This window comes from Sphaerodactylus townsendi, linkage group LG05, assembly GCF_021028975.2.
Source record: "Sphaerodactylus townsendi isolate TG3544 linkage group LG05, MPM_Stown_v2.3, whole genome shotgun sequence".
NCBI lineage: Eukaryota > Metazoa > Chordata > Lepidosauria > Squamata > Sphaerodactylidae > Sphaerodactylus > Sphaerodactylus townsendi.
The window spans coordinates 37,359,856-37,385,980 of NC_059429.1; the positions used below are offsets into that span (position 1 = coordinate 37,359,856).

The window sequence follows — 26,125 nt, forward strand, 5'->3', positions numbered from 1 at the left end:
CCGCCACTTCCATGAGCGGATTCACCCTCCTTCAGATGGAGCTCTTTGATGTTATCTACAGTATAATCTTGAGAGGTCAGATGGCTGTACTTGGACTTTGAGGCCATCCCTGTCTTATGAGTGTATGGCTTAATTTGATTGACAGCGGCTTTATTTTTCAACAAAAATAATTAAGTTGACTGTTAACATTTTTAATGCATTCCGGACCTGAAGCATTATGGTAAGCTACTAAAGCAAGTATTTTAAATAGTAATAGTTTTTTTTTGTTACAATGTATTGTTTGAATTATATGATGCAATATAGTGTGGGGTTTTTTAAAAACTTGTATGTGGTGAATGCCCTAGCCTTAACCATGATTGTCATGTTATTTGTGTTGGTAGATAATTACATCAAACAATTTGTTGCTAGTGCAGCTGTCTATAAAATCAAAACAGTGTCTTGTAGTTGGTTGGGCTATGAACAGTCGGTACAATCAGCATCATGATATTCTGTTATAATCCCTAGTAGTTAAGGGGTGGAAAGTATCCATCAAGAAAAGTATCATGTTGCTGCGATTCAATATTTGCATTTACTTTTTTCCCCTACAGGGCTCTACTGGTTTCCCTGGATTCCCTGGTTCCAATGGAGAGAAAGGTGCAAGGGTATGATACTGTCTTTCCTTATATTCTGCTTTTTTAAACTTGTGGAACTCATTGCTAAGTGAATTATAGAACTGTGAATGTATTTGATTACTGTGTTAAGAATCTTTGCATGTATTTAGCAATGGCCAAGAATCGTTAAGAATAAAAAGGCAGTTGCTCAAGGAGACAAAGTTAAAATGTTCACTTTGGGAATGCTACTCTTCACTTCTGCATTGAGACCACAAACCAAAGTTCCTGGGGCTCTGCTCTGCAAATAGAGCTCCAATTGAGAAGGGATGTCCCATTCATTTTAACTATTCTTATTTAAATTCTCCATACACATAATAGGAAGGTTAATACATGTATATGTGTCACTTGATTTCTCATTCTGTGTCTATACTTTAGCCCTATGAACATGTTTATCCATGTAAAAATGAATGAATGGACAAAGATTGGAACTCAGCCTCTTAAAGGACCATTTCCATTGGCAGGAACGTGTGCTGCTATTGCACTCCTCCTTACTCTTTGTGTGTTTTTGTTGCTTCCAGGAGGCTGCTATGAAGCAGCTTCCTGGAAGGGGTGAGGCAGGCATCTTTCCTTTGGATCTTCCACTGAAGTTGTAAGACAGAACTATTTAAAAGAGTTTATGGTGCAACCTGAGAGAGCCAATGTGATTTGGTGGCTGAGGTATCAGAAGAGGTTTAAATCCCTGTTTGTGCCCTAGAAGATTGCTTGGCCAGTCACATACTCTCAGCCCTAATCATGGTTAGTATTTGGATGGGAGGCTTCCAAGGAATACCAGGGGAGTGATGCTGAGGCAGGCAATGGCAAACCACCTCAAAAAGTCTCTTACATGAAAAACCCTATGAGGTTACCATAAATCACCTGTGACTTGACAGCAAGAAAAATGGTGCAGTCTGAATGTACTCTGGCTTTATGTACCTGTCTTTAATTATGCATTTTAATTAATTTAATAGATTATTGTTTTTGCATTGTATCTATTGTTGCCACCTGCCTTGGATCCTGAGTGTGGTGGAGAAAGGTGACAGGGAGAAACATTCCAAACATTCCAAACAAACAAATAAATAAATCTATGGCTTTCACCCATTTAGGGCTCTGTGTGCACTCTGTCTGTGCAAGTAAGAGTCCCTTTGCCAAATAGGAGTCATAGACCTTGAAAACAAAGTATTTGGGTGTATGGATGTAACCTGAAGGCAGAGATGCCCCTTGAATGCTTGGAATTGGTGGTAGGGTCACTCCAATCAACTCCATAAGTCCATTTTTACAAGGATTAAATCATCAACAAGGCAGATGGTGGGCAATTTAAAAGCAGTGCATCTCTGACCCATTCATACATTCAAGTGATTCCCTGACACTTCAGCTGTCACATTATTAACAGGAATGTATGAACCAGCCTAGCGACTAAAACCATAAGTAATGCTACAGATTGGGCACAATCTGTGAATTTCTCGTAGTATTGATTTACAAATTACTGCACTTTTGGATAGGAAGAAAGAAATGTTTTTTTAAAAAAGAACAAACAATGGAAAGAAAATTCTGACAATGCACCAGAATCAATAGGAATGGGAATCATATTTGGCCAATGTCACCCTTTTCTCAAAAATCTAATACTGAGTACTTTAAGAAAGTTTACAGGGTGTTTGTTATCCTGTGAATTATCGAGGAAGCCTACAGTTTACCCTCAAGTAAATTTCTCTTTTAATCTGCTATGCATTCTAATTTGCCAGCAGTCTTTTTATTTGCTCCCCACCCCCTGCAAAAAAAAATTATGGGATTAAACAAGCAAAAAAGTATAGTGATCATGTCAAGGAATACATATTTAAATAGATAGGAAAAGTCGAGACATAGCTGTTTGTTTATTTTATTTATTTGAAGCAGGTGGGTGGAATCTGTAACACAAAGTTTCCCAATTCTAGAAGGTCACTGCATCGCTATCTATAAAGCTCAAATGGATTTGTTAGATTGCTTGTGGTAGAGATGTGATGAAGTTATGAAAAGGATTAGATGGCTTGAGAATTGTGCATGATGGTAGCTTAGTGTGTCATTAAGTAAAATTGAAGTAATGTATATCATTACTGTGTGTACCAATCCATTTTGCATAGCACAAAATGCAGGAGTGCAGATTCACCACTTAGAATGCAAAATTGATTGCAGACAGTTGCATTTCCAGTGTCTTTGCGAGGTTCTTTCCTATGTATTTTTTCCTCTCAGAGTTGCATTAAGTGAAGTAAAGGAATGCTATTTTTATATGCTGCTAAGAGAAAAAGGGATGTTAAGAGCAATCATTAATTTAATTCTGGGGTGAATTTGAGTTAAATACTTTTTTTCTGAACCACAAACCAATGGTTTGAATAAATAAGCATAACGCAGGCTTTTTATGCATGCTCCATTTAGCCCATACTTTAGGTGTCGTTGATCCAATCATTTCCCACAAATTTTGTCAACACACCTCCCTTCCAAACATTGCTTTTGTTCAGTTTATTCAGTTTCATCTTGTCTGCATAGGAGGAAATTCATTTGGTGGGGGTGGGGTGGGGGCTGTCACAGTAGTCTTGACATGAATAATGATTTCCCTATTTTTTTCCTTTCTTTTGCTTTACCACTCTAGTGATGATGCAGCCTATTACATTATTGGTGATATGTGCATGTGTCCATAGTATAGCTCAGTCTGCTGTGATTGGCCACTATGACCATGGTTCTTTTTTAAAAAAAAACCTGCCCCCATTCTTCCATGAGAGTCTCTGATCTGCACATCTAGCAAAGCCCCATTTTTGTTATTACATGTTTGTTTGTTTATTTATTTATTTATTTATTTATTTATTTATTTCAATTTATTATACCGCCCCATCCCCGTAGGGCTCTGGGCGGTGTATTTATTTATGTTGGAGAATCTCTCCATTGTGAGTACATTCAGTGCATTCCCATCAGCCCCTTTGGAAAAGATTGAACTTTAAATGGCAGTTCTTCATTTTGCACCACAAAACTAAAACATAACCCATCATTACACATATCTGTATGTGTTTTTCCCTACCAGAGATCCAGTCCTCGAGAAAAGAAAAGACTTGGATCTTCACAATCCTTACTTTTTACTTTGGCAACTTTGTTGGCGCTCAGTTATCCATTAGGACTATCACTCCATAGTCTAACTTCAGGAAGAAATGTGAGGGAGTGTAAATTGGGGGAGAAAAAAATGGCTGAAAGGGAGGGAAAAACATGCAAAAGCCCATGGAAAAATCATAGCATATGCTGACAGAATATGTAGTAAATGACTTATGCAGAAAAAGTCATAGTTAAGTTGCAGTCTCGCCAACAATAAGATACATTTAGGGTCTATTAAAATAACAGAAAATCTAGAATGCTACCTAGTTGTGGGGTTACAAGGTAGCAGCTTTGGCATATAAAAGTCAACTCCATATGAGCACTGGCCAGCTACACTTTGACCTACATATGGGCAATGGGGAGCAATGAACTCCCTTATTGGTTGTGCAGAGCATTTCCTGATATGAAGATAATGGCAGTCTCCTGCCCCCAGATGAATTCTACAAAGGTGTGGTACCTTACATCAATCTCTCTCTCCTGCTGCATCCAAGTTCCCCACTCATGCTGCTCATGAGGGATAGGAGGACCCCAAGTGCAACATGAGCATGGAGCCAGAAGTCTGATCACAAAGATTCAGCCACAGAAATGTTAGAAGAATTGCGCTGTTGATTGTATTATAAGGTGATAAGTATTCAAAGTTAAAAGTTAGTTTATTGCAATCCCTTCGGGGGAGAGAGGTATATAAGTTTGATAATAAATAAATTAAAATAAATAAAATCATTGACCAGCCATCATATAAAAATAAAATTGGCAAACATACAAAATTGAAAATACATAATTAAGTTAAAATCCATGCTGAATTAAAATAACCACTAATTTAAAAAAATTAAAATCCTCTTACAAATACACCATGCAAACTTGGCCATATTTTGAGTTAACCTCTCATTGGATCCAGTTGTTAAAATAGAAATAATGGTTTTTCTATCTCTACCCGGGTATTTATAGAGAAAAGAGTCAATCAGGAGTTGGCATTCTTCAGTCATCTTATTACAATCAAATATAAGATGTTCCAAAGTTTCGTAAGAGCCATCGTGGCATGTAAATTTCTTTTAAGATCTTATTTTAAGTTAAAAGAAGCTCAGAAATTCCTGTTTTGCAGCACACTTGGAATCCTATAGCTACAGCTAGAGAGGGGAAAGTGTTATCCTCCAGCATCACATTCCATTTCTAAAATGGCAAAGTCCCCATTTGCTCGTAACCTACCCTTTCCATGTTTTACATGGTAAATAAATTTCATTTTCATTTGCCCGTTTCTGAGATTTACAAGCTACAGCATTTCAGTGGAGAAATAGGACTACCTCATTTAGATTGTATAAGGCCATTACAGATATAACGGTGCCAGTGTGTGTACATGTGTGATAAAAGACTCACCATACAGTAAGATTATACTTTATAAATTATAAAAATATATCAGTGCTGCTATAAAGATTTTCAACGCGCAGGTTGCTTGCAATTATCATGTTATTTTTGTTGCTTGCAATTAAGTTATTTTCTTTCCCTTAAGTCTTAGATTCTAAATTACTGCTCTACCCTCCCTCCCAGCAGTGTCTGATTTTCAATAGTATAGCTTGCTTACTCTATGCACTCAGAGTTCATAGTCTTTATTAAAAGGCACTGCTCAGAACAGGCATTAATGGATTATGCTGGGGAAAGATGCTTTGAAATTGGTGTCCATCCCAATGAATTAAGGGTAGGAACAGCAACCCTTTTTAATTAACGACTGCTCAGAATGCAAGCAGGAAGCATCAGGTTTCCAACTACAGCGTGGCAAGTTCCTGAAGATTTGGGAGCAGTGCCTGGGGAAGGAGGACTTTAAGGAAGGGTGGGATCCCAGGGGAGATGTGGTCCATTGATTCTGCCCTCCAAAGCTGCCATTTTGTCCAGGGAAACTGATCCCTGTCATCTGTAGCATCATGGCTGATAGGGTATGTCAAGACCAAGACAAACCAGAGTCTGATGTGCCACAAATGGAAGAAAAAAAAAACTAAAACTGAATGCAAGCAGTGGGTCCACATAATGAATCATTGAAGCAAGTCAAATGTGCAAAAGTTGTACTGCATGTGGAAGGCATTGGTCCAGTTTTACAGCTGAGGACACTAAAGCAAATGGGTTGCCAGGCTACGCCTGCCAACTGGTTGGAGGTTTGGGGAGAGAATGTGAGGCATATTATGTCCTGTGTACTGCTATGTCACTTCTGGGAAACCAGGGAGGGCTACTGGGTAGTTCTAAGAATTCCTGAAAATTATGTGGTAAAACTAGAGCTACCCTAAGTCCTTTCCAGGTTTTCTCCAGAAGTAACATAGTACCGCAGAGGACCCCAACATTAAAAAACAAACAAACAGTTTTCTTCCCTGCCTCCCATTGCTTGGAGAGGGAGTAGACAAGAACAGCAGTTGTCAGGAAACCTCCTGCCATAACGCTAAGGCACACCAATAAGTGACTGATCAAAAATCAGTCACTGAATCTAGGCAATAGAATGCTGTAGCAGAATTAGAAAGTATTTCTGAGCTAAAATAAAGTGCTTTTCTTCAGCCATAAATAATTGCAGTCTCCCCCATCTCCGCACTCATTGAATAAAAAAACAAAGTTTATAGGCTTGATAGCATATCTCCTTCTCTCTGTTTATAAATTTAAACATAAGCCTCCATTGCCAGTACCCAGCAAACAAGTACATGCAATTCCCCTCCAACAATAATCCATTTCTCTGAACCCATTTCCAATACCACAGCTAAACCCTCACACATGGAAAGAAAATTGCAACAGAATGAGTATGGAGTGCCTTTTAATCACCACTGAACTCCTGGAGTTTCCCCACATAATTTAGGAGAAGGTAGTCTCTGAACACAGAGGCTTTTCAAGTATCCGGGTTGAACACGTGATCCTTTCCTTCCCCTCACAAACAAATGCATAATTGGTTTCTCTCTGTCTCCCCCACTCTTCCTTCCCTTCATTTGTCCTAGTTTACAACCCCCACCCCCCTTTTATTTATTACTAGCACACTGGAAGAAGGTACATTTTCATTAATTTATGAATAAATTAAGGAAAGAAGAGCCAACACCACCTTGCCCTCTGTATTTTCAAATTTCTGTTACCGCTCCAGCTGGCTTTTGCCATGTCTGAAAGAAATGGAAGGAGCTAGCCAATAGTAAAACATCTAATTTGCATTTGAAACCAAAGATTTTGGTGAGGAAAGCTAGGAGGGGTAAAAATAATCAATTATGTGTAAAGCAAACAACAACCTTAGTTTAATTTTAATGGGAACTTACAAAGATGTGTGGCCAACAATATAGGGTGTATGCTTTGGTATCAGCGTTTGATATAGAGGTTTAGGAGCAGATTCTTTGCAATGGCTATTCTGATCCTCAGCTGCCATGTCTATAACACAAAATTTATGGGGCTATTATGTTAGAACATAAATATTTTAATGGTGCAGGTATGGCTGGGACTATTTGAGGGAAGGGGCAATGTTCTTGTCTTGGAGTGAATGGCCTAGCTCAGGGGTCTGCAACCTGTGGCTCTCCAGATGTCCATGGACTACAATTCTCATCAGCCCCTGCCAGCATTTGAATAATTGGCCATGCTGGCAGGGGCTGATGGGAATTGTAGTCCATGATCATCTGGAGAGCCACTGGTTGCAGGCCCCTGGCCTAGCTGGAATGAATGTTGGCAGCAGCCCAGTATTTGGGCATCTTGGTGAGTGAAAGGAACACTGATGGTGCCTTACAGGATGCTTTCTTGCATGCTGTTTTTTATGTGACATGAACTGGACTACACCCAAAGTAATGTCTGAGAGAGAGAAGTGCATCATAATTGAATGATACATTTGAAAGGGAAAACAATGAATAAATGTTCTTGACTTATGAGAGAATTGCACATTTGCCTGGCAAACAAAGTAGAATTTTGTTTTCAAAATGGAATTTGCAGGTTAACCGCAATGCATGATGCTGGGGCATCTGCAGCTGAACTTCAGTGTATGAAAGAAGGGGTATATTTAACCTTTCTTTCCCTTTATCCAAGCCTCACTGTAGTTGAGCTATTACGGGTTCAAAGTAGATGAGGGTTCAAACCAGTTGTAAGGTGGTGGTTGTGGGGAAGCGGTGATGGTGTTACTGTGAAGTGGAAGATGGATAGGGTTTGGCCCATCCTCCCTCCTGTTCTCTGTACAGATGCATTGATATGTTTGTTATATAGCTTATAATAAAAGAGAGACATACCTAAGCAAAAAAACCCTGCCGATTTATACAAAGCAAGTAGTCAAATGTGCTGCCTAGGTTTTGATCCAAGTAAAGATCCACTCTGCCCTTTTGAAGCCACAAAACAATATTTTCAACTTAAAACATTAAAATTCATTTGTTTGAACTGTTTTTGGCAGGGCTTGCATGGCAAACCTGGCCCACGGGGACAACGAGGACCAACGGTGTGTACTTTGCATTCTTCTCTCCATCTCCCTCCATGCATTTCCATATTAATGATCCTCTTTGAAGTGTTTGAAAAACTGAGCCTTACATTCTGTGGTACTGCAATGTTCAGGGTTTTTTTTCCAAAAAAAATCATGTATCTTTCACACTCAATAGGGACCACGTGGATCAAGAGGCCCAAGAGGCCCGACCGGAAAACCTGGCCCAAAGGTAATTTGACAGAATCTACAAACCAATTTTACAGCCAGCTATTTCTCTTAATGCAAATGTACACTGCATCTCTGAATAAATTATCCACCACTTTTTAGGGCACTTCAGGAAACGATGGACCACCTGGCCCACCCGGTGAAAGGGTATGTGAAGAGACTTTTTAATTTCATTTGTTGCTCATTTTTCCTTATCTGTGTCTTTATTTTTGTGTGTGTGTTTAGAACTCTTTAACTTTACAGTCATTTTCCTGCTAATCAGAAATGTCCAGATGTATCGGGAAGGATATTCAAATATATAAATAGTATATATTCTGTCCAGTTTATATATATATATTTGTTTGCTCAGCATTATCTTCAGTGTTTCAGCATACTAAATTCCATTTTCTTCCTGCATTCCTTTTTAGAAATGTATTACTTTTCTTTTTTTTACATTACTACATTGTAAGCTATTGGAGCAGGTGATGAAAAATCAGGAACCACAGTCATAAAGCCATGCATAGACATTTTGGCTCACTGTACAGCACTAAGTAGAATGTGTTGTTTATTGTTAAAGTGCGATGATTACCAGTTGAGTAAATAGAAAATATCATATGCTAAATAATATTGTGAAAAAGTTACTGTAAAAGCAGATTGTGACTTCCAAGAAGAAAACAATAGGACTTCTTTCACAGGTTCCTCCAATAGCATCAATTGGGCATATATATAGCTTGTTACTACGTCAATGAGTGTACCCCATCATGTGATTCCAGCATCTGCAACCCCCGAAGAGTCAATGTTGGCGGTGGGATATTTCATATTGTAAAGGTAACAAATTCATAATATGATCCCACCAGTAGTGAGTACCAATGATGGGCAAAGTTGGTTTTCACAGATGGGCATACCTCTCTGTCAGATCCAGAATTTATCTACTGGATGCCCAAGTATTGAACTGAAGCTCCTAAATCACTTCAAAGTCTTCATCAGGCCTTTGTAGGCACCAGTAGACATCTGATGATTCTGTGATCAACTACACTCCTCTTGAGCCTAAGCCTTTCTGCTAATTTCATCATCCAGGAGCACAGAAATTCCAGTCCTCATTAAGAGCTATGACAATGATCTGAAACTATATAGGACCAGCACTTGTATTATGTCATTGTTATGGAGTGGAGCTTTTCAGTGGAACTGACTAAAGTATTTTGGTCTTTGTTGAGTCTGCCTCTCAAATTGCCCATAAAAATCTTGTTGAACCAGATTCAGTGTCTGCCAGCTCTGTGGCCAAATATTATTTCTGCCTTTATTCCTAATCTGGGAACTATATGCTGGTTTTGCAGCCAATGCTGGTTTTAATTGTAGGCTCCTTCTGCCATGTCAACTTTTAGAGGATGGTATTCACAAGGCTTGAAGATCCCAGAGATACAGAGGGCTGATATACCTGCACTAGAATCTCTCTTGGGCTTAAGGATGTTTTTACTCCTTTGGATTTGAGGAAATGAACATGTGGTTCTGCTTATTGCTACCTTTCAGTCTTGATCCAAACTCTGGTCTATTCTTTAAATAGGCTAAGGGCAAATCCACCTCAGGGCTGCATGCCTTAGGCAGTGCATACCATCTCAAGCTTGGAACTTTACTGGTGGTGCACTTTGCCCAAAAGGTTGTCCATCCCAACATTTGGATTACAATGTGTACCTCAATTTCTCTCTGAAGCCATGTATTTACATTTTCTCATTGTGCCAGTTAGTTGCTTTCAATGGCTGTCTATAGCTGAACTTGAACAACCCCGCTGCTGGGAATGAGTCCGGCTCACTTGCTGCCATTTAAAATTAACAAGATCATATACCAGAAAAGGTTGAAGTTGCTTCCCTAGAACTAATTGTCTCACCCTATTATGCCCCTTGTGTTGCTTGGATCCAGGCTGCAGCTGGCAGTACTGTGACTGCCAACAGAAAAAAAATGACAATGAGCCACTTGCAAGCGATTTCTCCATTCTGTGTTCAATTTATTTCATCCTACTCAAGTTCTAACAAAAACCTCTAAGCTTTTTCATAAACATCTCAGCCCTATAATGAAATGTGTGTGATTTTTGCATTAGTATGCAAAGGTAAACATCAAAGCCCTGATTACAAAAATGTATCACAAAAGGAATGATAACACTTTGGTCTGGGAAGCTTTCAATTTATGCAGAGAAATGCATTTAAAAAATCCTCGTGAAATACAGCTCTGAGTTAATAAACTACTCATCTCTTTTTAGCATAGTTCATAACCAACATTTTTATGGTCCCAGAGGCAATCCCTTAGTTTTGTAATCCCTCTTGACAATGGAAGTCCTGCTGGGAAACTAGAAGAAGAGAATAACAGTAGCTGATACTGCTAAGATGCATGAAGAGTACACCTAAAATTGTAAAAAGTAGGAGTGAAACATAACATGTCTTTGTTATGATTATGATGTGTGTTATGATGTTATGATGTATATCATACTTGGCTACAGCTTCCTTTTTAGTATAGGCTTGATAATCTTGTGCTGTGTGGTGTGTAAAAAGTGTCCAGTGTTACTACATTGTAAGAGATAGGGTTCCAAACAAAAATAAAAACCACACATGCTTAATTTCACTCAGCAAGCGATATGAAATAGTTATTAGGAGAGAGAGCTTTTGCCCTTAATGATAAATAATATAAATGGCAATAACTTGTTTTAGATTAGATTAATCATTAGATAAAGTCTAGGTCGTAGTACAGCATCTCAAAAAACCAAGGTATTTACCTAACCCAATGTAACATCCACTTAAAAAAAACTATAATTCTGTACAGAGGCGTATCTAGGGAAATGGAGCCCGGGGACAAAATCTGAGTTTTATGAACACCAAGGTTCGCCTCACTTACAGGGCATAGAAGGCTGCCCTCCCCCACCACAACCAAACAATGATTTTTTGCACCAGGTCATTTCAAAGTCACCATCAGATTATAGAACACGCCCCGACTCACAAATCTGAACAAAGCAATAGTCCATGCCACACTGCAGAAATAATTTTTTTGACGTTTTCAAAATGCCTTCAAAAAATTTTATTGCTGCTGTGAAAACATTATATGGTGTTATATCCAGCACCTCCAATTGCTCCCCAGCACTGGAAACACAGCACAGAGCCAGGAAGCAAAGGAGGGAGGGAAATTACAGGGACAAATTTCAAGTCATGTTTTTGCACAATAGCATAAGCATAAGCATAAGCATAAGCATTTTATTGTCATTGTGCACGCACAACGAAATTTACAGCAGCATTCCTCGATGCACACAATTTCAGACTCATACATCATCATCCTCCACCCATCCCTACACAGCCCCAAATACAGCAAATAGTTGCACACATTGAATTTTAATACTGACAGTGTAAGGCACTACAGACAATACTCCCCTGGATGCCAGCCTCCAGCCTTGACAGTAAGCTACCCACATTCCTCCCATTATGGCAATGGTGTGCAAACAGGGAAAATGCATGTATTTACCATGGATGAATACCAAACCTAAATACACAGGAGAGTGAAGATTGCAGGTAGTGTGCACTCCTGCTATAGGCAAACCCTCACATATGTGAAGGCAGTATATTTCAAGGTCAATTCCTCATATCTCTTAGAAGACCATACTGGACATATGAAAAACTTGTAATGCAAGTTGTGGGGGAGTTTTTTGTATGACATGCCAATAACTGTACTTGCAACACAAGAGAAAAAAATTACGCTTGAGCATTTTATACATGGGTGGGGAACAAAGGCATGAAATCCAGGAGCTATTGATAAAAGCAAAAGAAAACAACAGAAAGTCCTGGTGCCTCTCCCCTGTGCCCTCGTTCCAACTTGCTGGAAGCCAGAAGCCCGGAGAAGTTCAAAGTGCAGTTTGCCTCTGCATCTGGGATGCAGAGTGGCATGTTGTCCCTATCAAGGAAACCAGCAAAAAAGAGGGAGAGCAACGGGGGGGGGGGAGGGATTTCCGGATGCCCTTCACCTGCTTCTGGAGTGGGGCATGGGGAGGAGGCAGCCTCTGCAAGGGGGTGAGTAGTATGGAGTTTGGAAAGGCCAGGCCAGCCAGGCTCAACAGTCTTCTGACAAGGCTCACCCCAATTCCACCCCCACCCTCTGCCATTGGGCCAGAACTTGGAAGAGCACACTATGGAAGGGGGGGGGGGCTGTATTCTCTGCTGAAAATCTGCAGACGCTCTTTTAGGTACCTCCAACTGCTTTAACCCTCTCGTGTGCGGTTTCCAAAAAGTGAAAGCAGTTAGGAGGTGCCACTGGAACTAAGTTGAGCTGTGTGGGCACCTGGAAGACTTTAGTCTGTGGGGAGCAATTTTGTGCCCCCCCCCCCACGTGACCAGAATGGTTACACCCGGGGACATGGGTTACCCCATGTCCTTAGGCCTCTGATTCGGTATAACAAAGTTATATACTGTTGTACTGGTGTTGATAATTATTTCTTGCTATAGGCCTCTTTTCAAGTACTTCTGTGGAGAAGTGGGATGTATATGTTTTAAACAAGTTATATGTTTTCATAATCATATCCCCCCATTAATTTCATATAACTGTACAGCGTGACATAATATAGAAAAAAACATGGGATTTCCCTTCTTCCATGATTCCTCCCAGTCCTTTTTCTGCTATCTGTATTTACAAACATATAAACACTGATTTTGATGGAGCAAAGAAACTGAGAGGAATGGATAATAGATAAGAAACAAGAAAGGGAAGCCATATAACTGATCAACTGCTTGTGGAACACAAGAGGTCTTGAACTGGAAAATGTTTTTGTGGTTCCTTTAGCAGAAAATATCCATGTACTCCCCACTGAGGCTGTTCACAAGAACAGGCACATTCCCCACCCCTCACAAACTACCTAGATTTAAGGGGCCACTTTCCATTCAGATCTTCTGAACCCTTTAGTCTGTGATCACTGAAATATATAATAATGAACCATATAATCCTGAAATTCCAGGGTTTTGTTTTTTCAAAATGATGCATCCGTTTCAGAGTGCCAAATCCCTAACAGACGACATTTCTTCCCCTTCATTAAAATAGACTATGCTTTGATGGTAAAAATAGAAGCAATAAACTACAAATCAGAGAGAAATCTGGTTGTCTAGAACATGTAGACATTTCAAAATGAACCCCAGAATCAGCTCCCAACATTCAGTGACGCTTAAAAAAAATTAGGCATCTCAATATCCCATCTTGTAAGGTATAGTTAACTTAAAGATTTTTTTTCACTTTGTAAGCAGTCTTCTATGCCTTCATTTGTTTTCAGCTGTAATGCTGTCAGTTGGGTATAAGAATTGTAGATGGTTTTATAAAACCTCTGCTGAGAAGCCACCTGACTGAGCATGAACCATATATAAATGATGATCACAATTTATCAGGATCCATGCTTGCTTTTTGCCCATTTTTTTCTCCTGCATGCAGACTGCTTTCTTGAGTATACATCACACATGCAGTTGCAAGAGACAGCTGTAAATGTGGCTTTCTCCATACATTTCATTTAATTCCAGAGAAGAACTGAAAGAATTTTGAGATTGGATTCCTAATCCTACCAAGGGTAGAAAAAGGTAGCAGACTCTAGAAGCCACATCCAGAGATTTCATTTTAATGAGATGAAGGCATATTTTTCCCCTTTGAGGAGTTGACTATGATTTATTGGTAAACCACATGCCTTTCAACCAGAAGTTTCCCAGTTCAGTCTCTGGAATATCCAATTAAAGGATATATCAGCAACAGTCTCATTCTGCCTAAGACCTTTGTAAGATTCTGCCACTTAGTACAAGGGGAGACTTGGCATTCAGATCCCAGGTTCTTGATCACCTTGAGGACTCAAGGAGCAGGGCAAGTCATTGGCTTTGTTATCATTGGATGTTTTGGTGTGAACAGAGAGAATCTTTGCCTAGGTATCTGTGGTTGTTCTTGATAGAGCTCCTGCTAGTCAGACTAGGAGTCCCATCCAAAGAGTGGGGGGAGGGGGGCAGGGCCAGGGGAGAAGCAAACATTACGCCAGCAGCAAGCAGTCCAGACTTAATCCAACCTTTTGACTGGCATAAGTCCATTGCAACCCACTGAGGCTTCTCAGTGGCAGGGAGGCTGTTGCACTTTGCAAGCCTCCCAAGCCACGAGGAAGCCTCTTTGGGACCAGCAGGGTGGCACTGCATCGGTGCTGTGGCCCACTGCCTCCCGTGTAGATGGGACTGCCCACAATATTGACCTTGGTGGAGCTATCATTCCCAAATATGATTTGGGAGTATATTATGCTGAAACTAAACACTTACAGATCTACTCAGGCTCATTGATAAGGGACTCCTGAGAATCCTATCTTCCTATCAAGGAAAAATCCTATCTTCCATGTTGGAAGAAATTTAAATATAAAATGTGGTGAGCTGGTTAAGAGCAGATGGACTCTAATCTGGAGAATGGGGTTTGATTGCCCACTCTTCCACATGAGCAGCAGACTCTTACCTGGTGAACAGGATTTGTCTCCCCACTCCTACATTCCTGCTGGGCAACCTTGGGCTAGTCACAGTTCATTCAGAATTCTCTCAGCCCCACTTACTTCACAAGGTGTCTGTTGTGGGGAGGGAAAGGGAAAGGAGTTTGTAAGTCTCATTACAAGAGAGAAAGGGGGTATAAATCCAAACTCTTCTTCTTCTAGGGTGTTGTGAGTTTTCTGGGTTGTATGGCCATGTTCCAATAGCATTTTCTCCTGACATTTTGCCTGCATCTGTGGCTGGCATCTTCAGAGGATCTAATGGTAGTAAAGCAAGTAGAGTATATATACCTGTGGAATGTCCGGGGTGGGAGAAAGAACCATTTGCATTGGTCAAAAGTGTTAAGGGTTCAATTTGCGAGTGTAATTTGCTTGTGTTAAGTAGAATCTACTTCTTCTTCTTCTTCTTCTTCTTCTTCTTCTTCTTCTTCTTCTTCTTCTTCTTCTTCTTCTTCTTCTTCTTCTTCTAATACATAAAATAAAATTGTGTAACTCACTGTAAATCTGTTTCATATGAGCTTATTTCCTTGGTTATTTGAAATGTCTTAAGGTTTATTACTCTTTATTTTCTAGATCCAAGTTTGTCACTGAAATTACTAGCATAATTTTGTCAGCCAATAATGAATGAAACCAAAGATCTGATACCAAGTGAAAATAAATATTGTGTTGTGCCATCTACGTACAAGTATTTGGCCTATGAATATACATTGCTGTGTTTTAATATGCTTGCTGTAACAAAAATATTTTTTCCTACAGAGATTGCTCAGCTTTTCAGCAGAAACACTAACATCACTAGCACAAAAAGGGGGAACAAATGTTTGTTGGATGCTAAACTCCCCGTATTTTTAATATATGGTTCTTACAATTTTTTTTACAGATTTTAGTTACATATTATTGTTTGTGGATACTAATATGGCTTTTGTCATGCATTATTTGATAATAGGTAGCAGTAAATTCAAAGTGTATTGTTTGTTGGGCTTGTAAAACAATTTGGGCCCTTGCCTAGGAGAAAGGTGAATCCATTCTCTACATCCATTTGTTCTGTTATAAATATAAATTAATAACTGACATTGCAACATTTTTGTAAAATATTTGGACTGCCCTCATGTTGGAAGTATCTGTAAGTAGTGTAATACTAATGATAATATTTGCATTTGATTTTTGATTGATATTAGGGACCGCAAGGGCCACAGGGGCCGGTTGGCTTCCCGGGACCAAAGGGACCTCCTGTAAGTATTTTCTTTTTTTCTAACTGCAACAACTGTGTGGCCACCATAGCATAGAGCATTATTGACATAAATACTAAAAATGAATAAGTGTATTAGGTGGCCTTGGCTACGCAGTGTTCAAGGAAATACAGCTTAAAATATTTATATGAAAAATAGCAGGTAGAAGTAAGTTAAATATTTTGTTGCAATACCCTTCTCCCCAGTGTACATGTGTCATGTGCACAAACATGTAACAGTCTGAATACATTTACTGTAATACCTTTCGTTAAGACAAACCAAGCTGACACAATATATTGTGCGAGCTTTTGAGCTCACCAGATCTTTTTATCAGGCTGGATGTTACAAAATTTAAATAAGTAGAGGAGTGAAAAGCAGATTTCCAGACCATGGTGATATTATGACTATTACACCAATCCTGTGCATGTTTACACAAAAGTGAGTTGCATTTACTTTCAGAGGAACTTTATATTCAGTAAATATGCATATGATTGCAGTTTAAGTATGAAGCAAGGGGGGGGGGGAGAAGAGTAGACCTCTTGTTGTGCTGCCAAAGAGCACCCACTCATGCAGGGGAAACACTTGTGAGAATGACTACGTTCACATGTCTGTTGGATTGTATTCACCTCTTTTCACAGCATCTTTGTAAACTTTTCCTGCTTTGAGACAGCCATTCTCAGCAGCAGTACTTTTGTCTGAGTGCTACCTGTCTGCAAACACAGGATGTAGGAAGGAGAATCTCTTATGAAGAATGTGGTGCTTGTCCCATGCCAGACATCCTCTTTGTATCCTGTGAATAGTCCATTCAGTTATTCCACAATCAGCTCAGAGAAGCTCAATCATGAGCCAAGTGACAGTGCACATTACAATATTTCTTTTTCTAGTATATAAAAGTATCTAAAACTGTGGAGTGACAGCCTAAGACCAACAGAGGACTTTCTTTGTGTCTAATAGTGACTGGAGAAATGAATTCAGACATCATAAAATTAGCCAGAAGCAGTTCCTTGTTTCGTAAGTGAATCTGAATCTGAAAGTGTAGTTCAAAACGAGCTGGTTTTGCAATGTAACTAACATTAGGAAAAGTGCTGAAAAAACATGGTAACAGCAATAGGAAATGATTGACAGACAACAAAATTGTGTAAATAAAAATCAAAATATGAAAGCTGAACAGGATAGATAGGATCCTGGTTTTAGTGCAACTACAATGTGTCAATTGATGTCCGTCACTGCTGTTCTTCTGCCATTATTGCCCTTATAGCTGAAATCCTCCCTATGTCACTTTGTGTGATATGTCATACAATATGATAGAGTACTACTGTAAATTGTGTGCTCTGAATGAAGTAAGGTGGGATGCTGGGAATTATCTACATTTTGCTGGATGACCAGAGTCCACTAGAGGTCTCTCTCTATCTCTGCTATGCCCTAGCCACAAACAAAGCGTAGAAATTAATGGGAAAGTATGCAATCTGCTCTTGGCAGACGATCACCAAAATGAGTGTGCTACACACACTGACTAGGTTATTGACTTAAAAAAGCGACATTCATAAATGGGGCTGAAGCATTCAGTGACTTGGAATAATATGTAGTCTCTCAAAACTTTTAGGGGTCCATTTGTGGCATCGATCAGTTCTGTTCAAATCAATGGGCTGCACTGTTTCTTTCTCCCTAATGCAATTATTTTGGAAGAAACAGAAACCTCTTTTAAGTAACTCTTTTAGATGTGTTATCATGAGTGTGCTGAATGAATATGTAGCCAGCCTGAAATTATATTGATCCAGAAGCCCTTTTCTCTTGAATGTGCTTAGGTGGCAGAATAGCAATATGAGAACTATTTTCTCAGTCTTGTTAATATTAACTCTTGGAATCTGGACAACCAAAGGGGCCATGGCTCAGTGGTGGAGTATCTTCTCTGCATGTGGATAGCCCCAGGTTTAACCCATGCCCTCCCAGAAACAATGATCAAGGTTTTTTTTTGGTTTTTCTGTTGAGTCACAGCTGACCTGTGGCAATGCCATAGGGTTTTCAAGGCAAGGGATTTGCTGACTCCACATCGCAACCCTAGTATCCCTTGGAGGTCTCCCATCCAAATACTACTCAGGGCAGACCCTGCTTAGCTTCTGAGATCTGATGAGATCCAACAACGTGATCTATGCAGCCTGGGTATGTAAGTCAGGTTGTAGGTGACATGGAATAGTTCCTGAGGACCTGTAGAGCCATTGCCAGTCAGAGTAGACAGTTCTGACCCCTGTCCATGACTCAGTATAAAGCTGCTTCATACATTTGTGAATGTATACATCACTGCAATACAGAAGGAAATACAGTTTAGGACCCTGCAATGGAGAGGGAATAGCCTGAGGATGCAAATTAAAAACAAAAAAAATGGTAGCTGGGGAAAGCAACTCCTTTTACAGGCAGCAAAACAGTTCATCAGTCATCTGATTCAGAACAGCTATTTTATCCCCATTGCAACTGCTTGCGTAATACTTGCATGACCACCTCTTCCATTATAACCCCCAACGGACATTAAGATCAGGAGCCAAGGGACTCCTAATTACTCCTGGCCCACGGGAGGTTTGTCCGGCCTCGAGGGCCAGGGTCTTCTCAGCCTTGACCTTTCTGGTGGAACAGTCTCCCAGAGGAGATCAGGGTCCTGCGGCACTTCATGGAGTTTAGCAGGGTCTGCAAAACAGAACAGTTCCACCAGGCATTCCATTGAGGCTGGTCCTATGACCACCAGCCTCCCCTGGGGCTATGTGTCAGCCCACAGATGGGTCTTATTTCTCCCGCTTGGTTTTCGCAGACTCCAACAAAGCTTGCTTTTACTGTTTATTGATTGTTGATTTCACTAATTTTCTGGTTTTATCTAACGATTTTGGGTACTGTCTTCAATTTTTAAATTATGGGTATTTATGGCAGAGACAGTTTTAATGTAATTTTGCTTGTACATCGCCCTTAACCAGACGTGGAAGGGGCGAGTAATAAATGAAACAAACTATTGTAGTTCAAAATAAACGTTCATTTTTATATCTTGTACTCTGGATTTTCTCATTAAAACTTTACACCTCCCACTGTTAAAAGAGGTTGTTTCTTAAGACTTCTAGTGATAAGTACCCTTTAGACAGTATCATCAACTAATCATCCCAATCATGAACATGCAAACATCGCATAAAGTCATCATAGCTGTACAAATGAAAGAATGTTTAATTGGGGTATAGCCATGATTGCTAGGTATGGCAGCATCACCTTTTTAAAACCAGCAAGGTTTTCAAAAAATCCTCTCCTATTGTAGGGACCTCCTGGGAAGGATGGTTTGCCTGGACATCCAGGACAGCGAGGAGAAACAGTAAGTGTGTTCATATTGTTCTATATGATATTGTTGTTGCTTTCTCTGGGTGATTTCACATATGCTTACTCACTACTTGATGGGTTGAAAACTCAAGTGGTCCCTTGGAGGAGCCATTGCAGTTCTGAAAATGCTTCAAGCAGTACTACTCAATGGTAACTGCTGAGGATATAAGAATTGCCTTGCAGTATTAGGCCATGATCCAGTTATGCTTGTGTTCAATTTCTTCCAACTGCCATTAAAATGCTCACTGAAGCTTTTAAGCAGGAAATGAAGTGGGGGCCACCCATAATTTTTGTGTCCAGCCTCCATTATCAAAGGCAAACTTCTGCTGAACATGGAAATTCAATTTATCAATAAAAGTTAAAAGGGGTTTGATAGTCTTGTCTTCCATTAATTTCAATATTCTTCTTGAAGCCATCTGTCTAAGCAAATGGCCACTGCTGCATTTAATGGTATGAATGCACCACTGAATGGTAACAAGGAGTGCTGATCACATTCATTTGTGAATCACCCTTTAGTGTCCTGCTCAGAGTAACGAAAAGCCTGCAATTTACTTGGGTATAAACATTCTGCTTAAAAGTGTGTTTCCTTCACAAAGGATCTGCTTTGATCCTGCTGCCTAGACACAGAAACTGAATGTGTTTCTGTGTTATATACCATGTCGTTATCATAGGACATCAAAAAGCAAATTTGGTGATTTTGTTATGCAGGTGCCACAATGATAAAAATTCTAATTAGAGCTGTACTTCAGAGAGGAACAACCAATTTGTATAATTAATATAGGCCTGCAGAACCACTTGTCTAATAGAAATGGTTTTTATTTTCTGTCAGAACATAGTTTAGATCAAGGCAGCTATAATCTTATGTTGACTTGTGTACTGAAGACTAGGACTGTGTATCCAAATATCTCTGAGCCAAAAATATACCTGAAATTAGCTGTTTTTGGTAAGCTCAGGGGTATTCAAAATTACCTTAAAAATCCCTGAAATTCTGGGAATAAAAAAAGTTTCCCAGAATGTCAGAGGTATTTCCAATTTTGGAGAAGTCAGTTGTAGGGATGGAGGGAGAGGCTACTGTCTTTGGAGAACAGCTGGAACTCCAGAGTCTTCCCATAGAAAATAATACCATTTAAATTTTAAAGAGACCAGGCACCTCCATGCAGCTGATTCTCTTGTTCAGCTTCCTCTTTCTCCCTTTCTCGCAACCCACTCCTGCTGCTGGGGAGATGAACCCTCAGAATTGCTTTAATTTGGGGTGGGTTTTTTAAGGGTATGATTTTTTTGGGGGGTGTCAAAGTTCTCAAACCTGAAATCAAACAAAAACCACCAATAACAACACCACCACCACAATTTTGGAATCATTGTAGTCATTCATTAAAAAAAAAACTGAACTAAAATTAAAACTGTCTCTACTGAAGACCTTCAACAGGAAAGGAAATAGTTATTGAACCAAATATGAGCTTTTATTTTGGCCAGCATTTTCCAATATAACCATAAATTAGTGGGTTGGATCCTGGGACTTCTCAGTAGAAGGTACTGATGGTTTTAGAACTTCCCTGTTTGCTCCTTTTACCCACGATCTCTTCTGATGCCAGGAAAGTTGATTCCTGGAGGCATGTGCTATTATGGTATAACAAACATGCAGATTAGTGGGCTTCAGTAAGGAGAGAAAAAAAGGTCAAGTTATCCTTTTTGCCTCTCTGTAAGCTCTTCCTCTCTTGTGGAAGCAGCAGTGTGTTGCTAGATCCAGTCCATTGTGATAAGTGGAATAACTTATATTTAAACGTAGCTGATTATTCACTCATGAAGTGTGGGGTTGTGTTCCAAGAAGTTCCATCATTCACACAACTTTTACACTTAATTCTGCATATTTGGTAGATTTGATACGGACCATGAAAATCCTATGAACCATCTTCTGGCCACAGGTGATAGTTTGTTGGGGATGAGATAGAGGTTTAAAAAGAGGCTGGTACAACAGAGTAATCATTTCCTGCAGTGTACATTTCTCACACTCATTTCTTCTGATTCACACTGTCATATCTGATGAAACTGTCATATCTGATGAACTTTGCATGTCTGTGGTGATTATATCATTTGTACCACTTCTGTGCTTAGTTCTGCATATTTCATATATCACTGTGAACACAAAAAAGCTTGTGTAAGTGCTGCAAACTTCTATAAAATCCAAGAACAGTAATTATGAGTGCATACACCATGTGTTACATCCATACTCCCTTTTGTTCTCTGAGAGGAAAAGAAACCCTATTGTTTGCCTCCAGCCTTTAGGTTATTCTTTAACTCACATGGTATTGATTAGGTCCTGAAGCAGATTACTGCTTTCTGCAAATAAATCCCAGATAGTCTCCAAAGAGTTCCACGGCCCCTTTTTCTCTGTGATCATTGCTAGTTGATTGAAAAACAAGAGGCTCTGACCTGTAAGATATACAGTGAGTACATATCTAACTGGGAGCTACTCTGTGACACCTATATGCAATTGGTAATCATGGTGAGAGGAAACAGTAAAAAAAAAAATGGCCTGGAGAATAGTGTGAAAGGTCATCCTGAAGTTATCTTGCTAAAGGCAGGTGGACCTGAACACATGTAGATAGGATGGAAGACCACCTATTATAGAAATAACATAAACCAAAATAGGCAAGCTTCAGAAAATCTCAGGTTTCATTCAAAGTTTCACAACATCAAAAAAACCCCACAAAAACACTGAGCTACAGAAATGAAAGAACTACACATTTATTTCTCTTTCATGCTATTGTATTGCAGCTCTCACGTACTAAGGGAAATCTCAATTAAACATAGGTTACATACATCACAACTGTTAGAACCCTAAGCCTTGAGCATCCAATATGGAAAAGCAGGAAGAGAGGTCACACTTTCCAGTAAACTTGGGTTGGAGAGGTCTCCTAAGCCACCCACCACTCACTTCTTTTCTCCTGTAGTGCTCCTATCACTTCCACTTTGCCCCACAGTGTATTAAATGTACATCTTGAACTCTCGGGTGAAAGGGATTAGAGAACGTAATTGCAGTTGAGAAGGACAGTTTTCTCCTGCAAGCCGTTTCTCTTCAGCCACCACCAATTTTAGTGTGTAATGTTGCCACTTTTCACCTTTTGGGCAGTGTCTATGGTTCTCAGGCTTACATCTGTCATTTCTGCCTTGAGAAGAAAGCAAGGCAGTTGGGTTAAAGCAGAGGCTTCATGTGACCACTGGACACAGGGGGCGATTTCCCACTGAAAATTAAAAGTAGATTAATCCAAGTTTCAAAATGAACCGCAACTTTCCATTGTGGATTCAACATCCTAACTTCACCATTTTTCCAGGGAAGACTTGTAGGCCTGCATCAGATTCCAGAAATGTAACAATCCCCACTGCTGCGTGATCAGCTTGGCGGGTCTTTCCTGTTTGACTGTTGTGCCGTATTGGGGCGGGAATTTTTCTTCACGTCAGCTGAAGACGTGAGACCGTGAGCAAGGCACCCCCTCTGAGTTTAAATGCTATATTGAGCGTCCCCTTGCTCTCCTCTCATCAGAGAGGTTAAAGATTAGACCAAAACAGAAGAAGTCGAGCGAAATGAAACCAAACGAGACTAAAACAAAAAGAAATAACCGTACGTGCATCATGCATGGGCCACCACGCTCTGATTGGCTGGCAGCATTTGTGTCACTGTGAACGGCGGGAAATTGAACTACATCAGGCCCCCGAACCTCGCCACAGATGCGGATTGGTAACATGTTTTGCCAAAAAGTTGCACAAGCAACCAGGTGCTGGGAAATGCTGGATAGGGGGGAGGGGAAGTGACAGAGCCAGGATTGATATATGTTCCTCGGTTCGGCATTGGGGAGATCACAAGGAAACCTGGATATTTCGGGTGTCTATCCCAGGATTAATCGCCAGTGGGAAATCGCCCAGTGTGCAAGAGCCCCTGAGGCATGACAGTTCTCAAAATTACTAGCAATGGGCACTCAGGTACTAGCAATAGGTACTCAGAAGAACATACCTTAGGTAATATTTTGTGCACATATACATATAACTCACTGTTCCACAGCACTGCTGATTTCTTTCTTCCAAATAGCTGAATTGACACAAAGTTATAGGATCCATCTTATATTGGTATCTCCAGAGGTATTTGTATCAAATACATCAAAATTAGAGTTGAGCTGAACAGTGCCTGAAGTAAAACATCAAGGCAAAAGTAAGGTGAAATATCTGAGCAATTATGATAAAGCTTACACAGTTTTGATGAGACCAAAGAATTTCCTTAAGGGGTCCTTCACACCCAAGTCTAGGAGCCTTAGAAACACCCAGGTTATTAGTCCACTTGATAGAAGGGAAACATCCATGCATCTTTGTCTCTTGTTCCTTCACCTCCTCACTTATCTTTGCCACTTCCCCAATTGCTATTGTAATTTGTCTGCCTTTCTGAGCCGATTTTCTTGTATTTCTGTGTAGCTGTATTTTCTTGTCTGCTTTTACCACGTCTGTCTGAATGTTTGCAACATATATTTGAGTTGAGCCCTGAGCTCATTAATGCAATCCCAGTCATCCAATCAGTTTCACAAAGTGTGATCCATGAAACTAGCTGCCACTCTGAACCACACCTCTGCATGAACTAACCTCGGAATGAGTGGAGATGATAGATTTCTGGAAGAGACTTCAGTATTTTACATTTAAGTGTGCACACTTAATAATAGAAACAGCAGGCCTTATTCTTGGAAAAGATTAATGCCCTCGCATGGCACTTTATGTTTGTCACATCTTCAACAGTAATATGGATGCATCTGTGTAATAGGTGAAAGTATAATATTATAACCATATTTTTTCTCCTTAGGGATTCCAAGGGAAAACTGGCCCACCAGGTCCTGGTGGAGTTGTTGGACCACAGGTACATTGTTTCATCTACCTTTGCCTTTATAGAAGGTAGAAAGAGGATTTAGTTTGTCTGTTCTTGTCACACAACAGTCTCATACAAGTTTACCTTGCAAATCTATTGGTAAGCTTTGAGTATGTGAGTCTGTCACTAATATTTGACCAATTGGCAACATCTTTCCCAAGTAGTCAATATGATGTTTGCTGATTTGCCAGTAGAGTAGATCAGGCACAAGCTCTGTCTATACCCTGCCTGCCAGTTGCAAGCAGGGAGCCAACCCCTTGATAGATGATTCCGATGTCATCAACTAGCCTGACCGTTGGATCCCTTGCAGTGGCGTGGGAGATTAAGAGCTCATGTATCTAATCTGGAGGAACCGGGTTTTTTATGTGTGCACAGGGGTTGGGGGAATTCAGTTAAACATTATAGATAGATAAAATAATTTAAAAGTGTAATTATCCATTAATAGTCCATAGTTATTCTATCATTTAAAAGATTCTATCATTTAAAAGTTATTCTATCATTTAAAAGAGTTATTGATGATATGCATTGATTAGATATGTGTATATAAAATATATATTAAATATGTGGGGGTATCATTTTGTACATATGCCCCCTTAAAAATGTAGATCCAACCCTGGCAAAATAGCAGTAGCATTTCTAAGAACTAATCTTATCTGACTTACCTTTTGTTCCCCCCACCCTGCTTTCATTGACTAAGCTTTGTTTAACTTTCAGTGTGATCATGCTGTGCTTGGGTGCGTGAAGATAAATGAAATCCTAGCTTGTTAATATACCCAAGACTGATATTCTCTGCATTTGTTTCTCTATGAGGCTTTTATATTGTTGTTGCCTGTTGGTGCTTTTTAAATACATGCCTGAGGTCTCCAAGGAACAATCTGTGAATTCCACAATTATACATCCAAGCTTACAAAGAATTCTGGAATAAATTTGTACCAAGAGTATTGTTATCATTCTGTTTTGAGGTTTCTGATATGACTGTTTGCTGATTATCTTTTGAGGGTGTGAGGAGTAATTGTAGCAGAGCAGAGCAGCGCAGCAAAATGTTTTGTTACAATTTCATTGCATCAGTTTAAAATAGCTACTTACCACCAGGAAGACGATTTAGCATATTGGATTTTTTTGACTCCTCTGTTTCCAATTGCATAGCCAACGGCAGTGAGTTAAATAAATTGGGTTTGCCACTTCCAAAATGGTTGGAAGCCCACACACAAGTATGAAGACTGGTTAACTGTTTGAGACAGTTCTTGCTTCATCAGAAAGCATACATTCTGGCCTCACTCTTCTTGTATGTCATGACAGTGGAAGCATTAACAGGTATCCTATCTTAGGTTAGAGGGAGTTATTTTGCTGGAAGAAGAGCCATTTGATTTGAAGAAGACTACTTAAGATGAAGAAAAGTTTCAAACTTTGTCCTCTGTATCTATAATAATGAACTTCATACCTCCTTTCGTTCCTCACTAGGACATGATTAGTGGCGGGAAATGGGGCTTTTTATCATAGGCTGGGGTTTGCCCACTGAGGATAGGGAAATGTATGGTAGCCCAGCTATTTCTTCTTCCAAACCCCCTTTTCACCACCTCTTTTTGTACACAGGGAGCTAATTCAAGCTGCCCTTGATATCTATTGAGTAGGATTCCATTACTGTACAATTATGTTTGGGATTTTAAATACTTGGAGGATGTCCAAATAATTTTAAACTTGGAGAGGCAGTTTGAGTGGTAGTACATTTCCCCTGGAAGTGAGGTTCCTGTGCTGGTGGCATTGTGGCGTATCAGATGCCCAAAATGATGAATG

The 26,125-nt window shown here is 39.8% G+C and overlaps 1 protein-coding gene across 1 annotated transcript in view; it reads left to right on the forward strand.

Moving 5' to 3' along the window:
- Positions 1 to 26,125, forward strand: part of COL11A1 (collagen type XI alpha 1 chain) — a 309,931-nt gene that overhangs the window by 187,742 nt on the left and 96,064 nt on the right. The window contains exons 33-39 of the mRNA XM_048496576.1: positions 588 to 641; positions 8,113 to 8,157; positions 8,315 to 8,368; positions 8,467 to 8,511; positions 16,030 to 16,083; positions 19,370 to 19,423; positions 24,269 to 24,322. Of these exons, the coding sequence (XP_048352533.1) occupies positions 588 to 641; positions 8,113 to 8,157; positions 8,315 to 8,368; positions 8,467 to 8,511; positions 16,030 to 16,083; positions 19,370 to 19,423; positions 24,269 to 24,322 (360 nt within the window). The remainder of the gene's footprint in view (positions 1 to 587; positions 642 to 8,112; positions 8,158 to 8,314; positions 8,369 to 8,466; positions 8,512 to 16,029; positions 16,084 to 19,369; positions 19,424 to 24,268; positions 24,323 to 26,125) is intronic.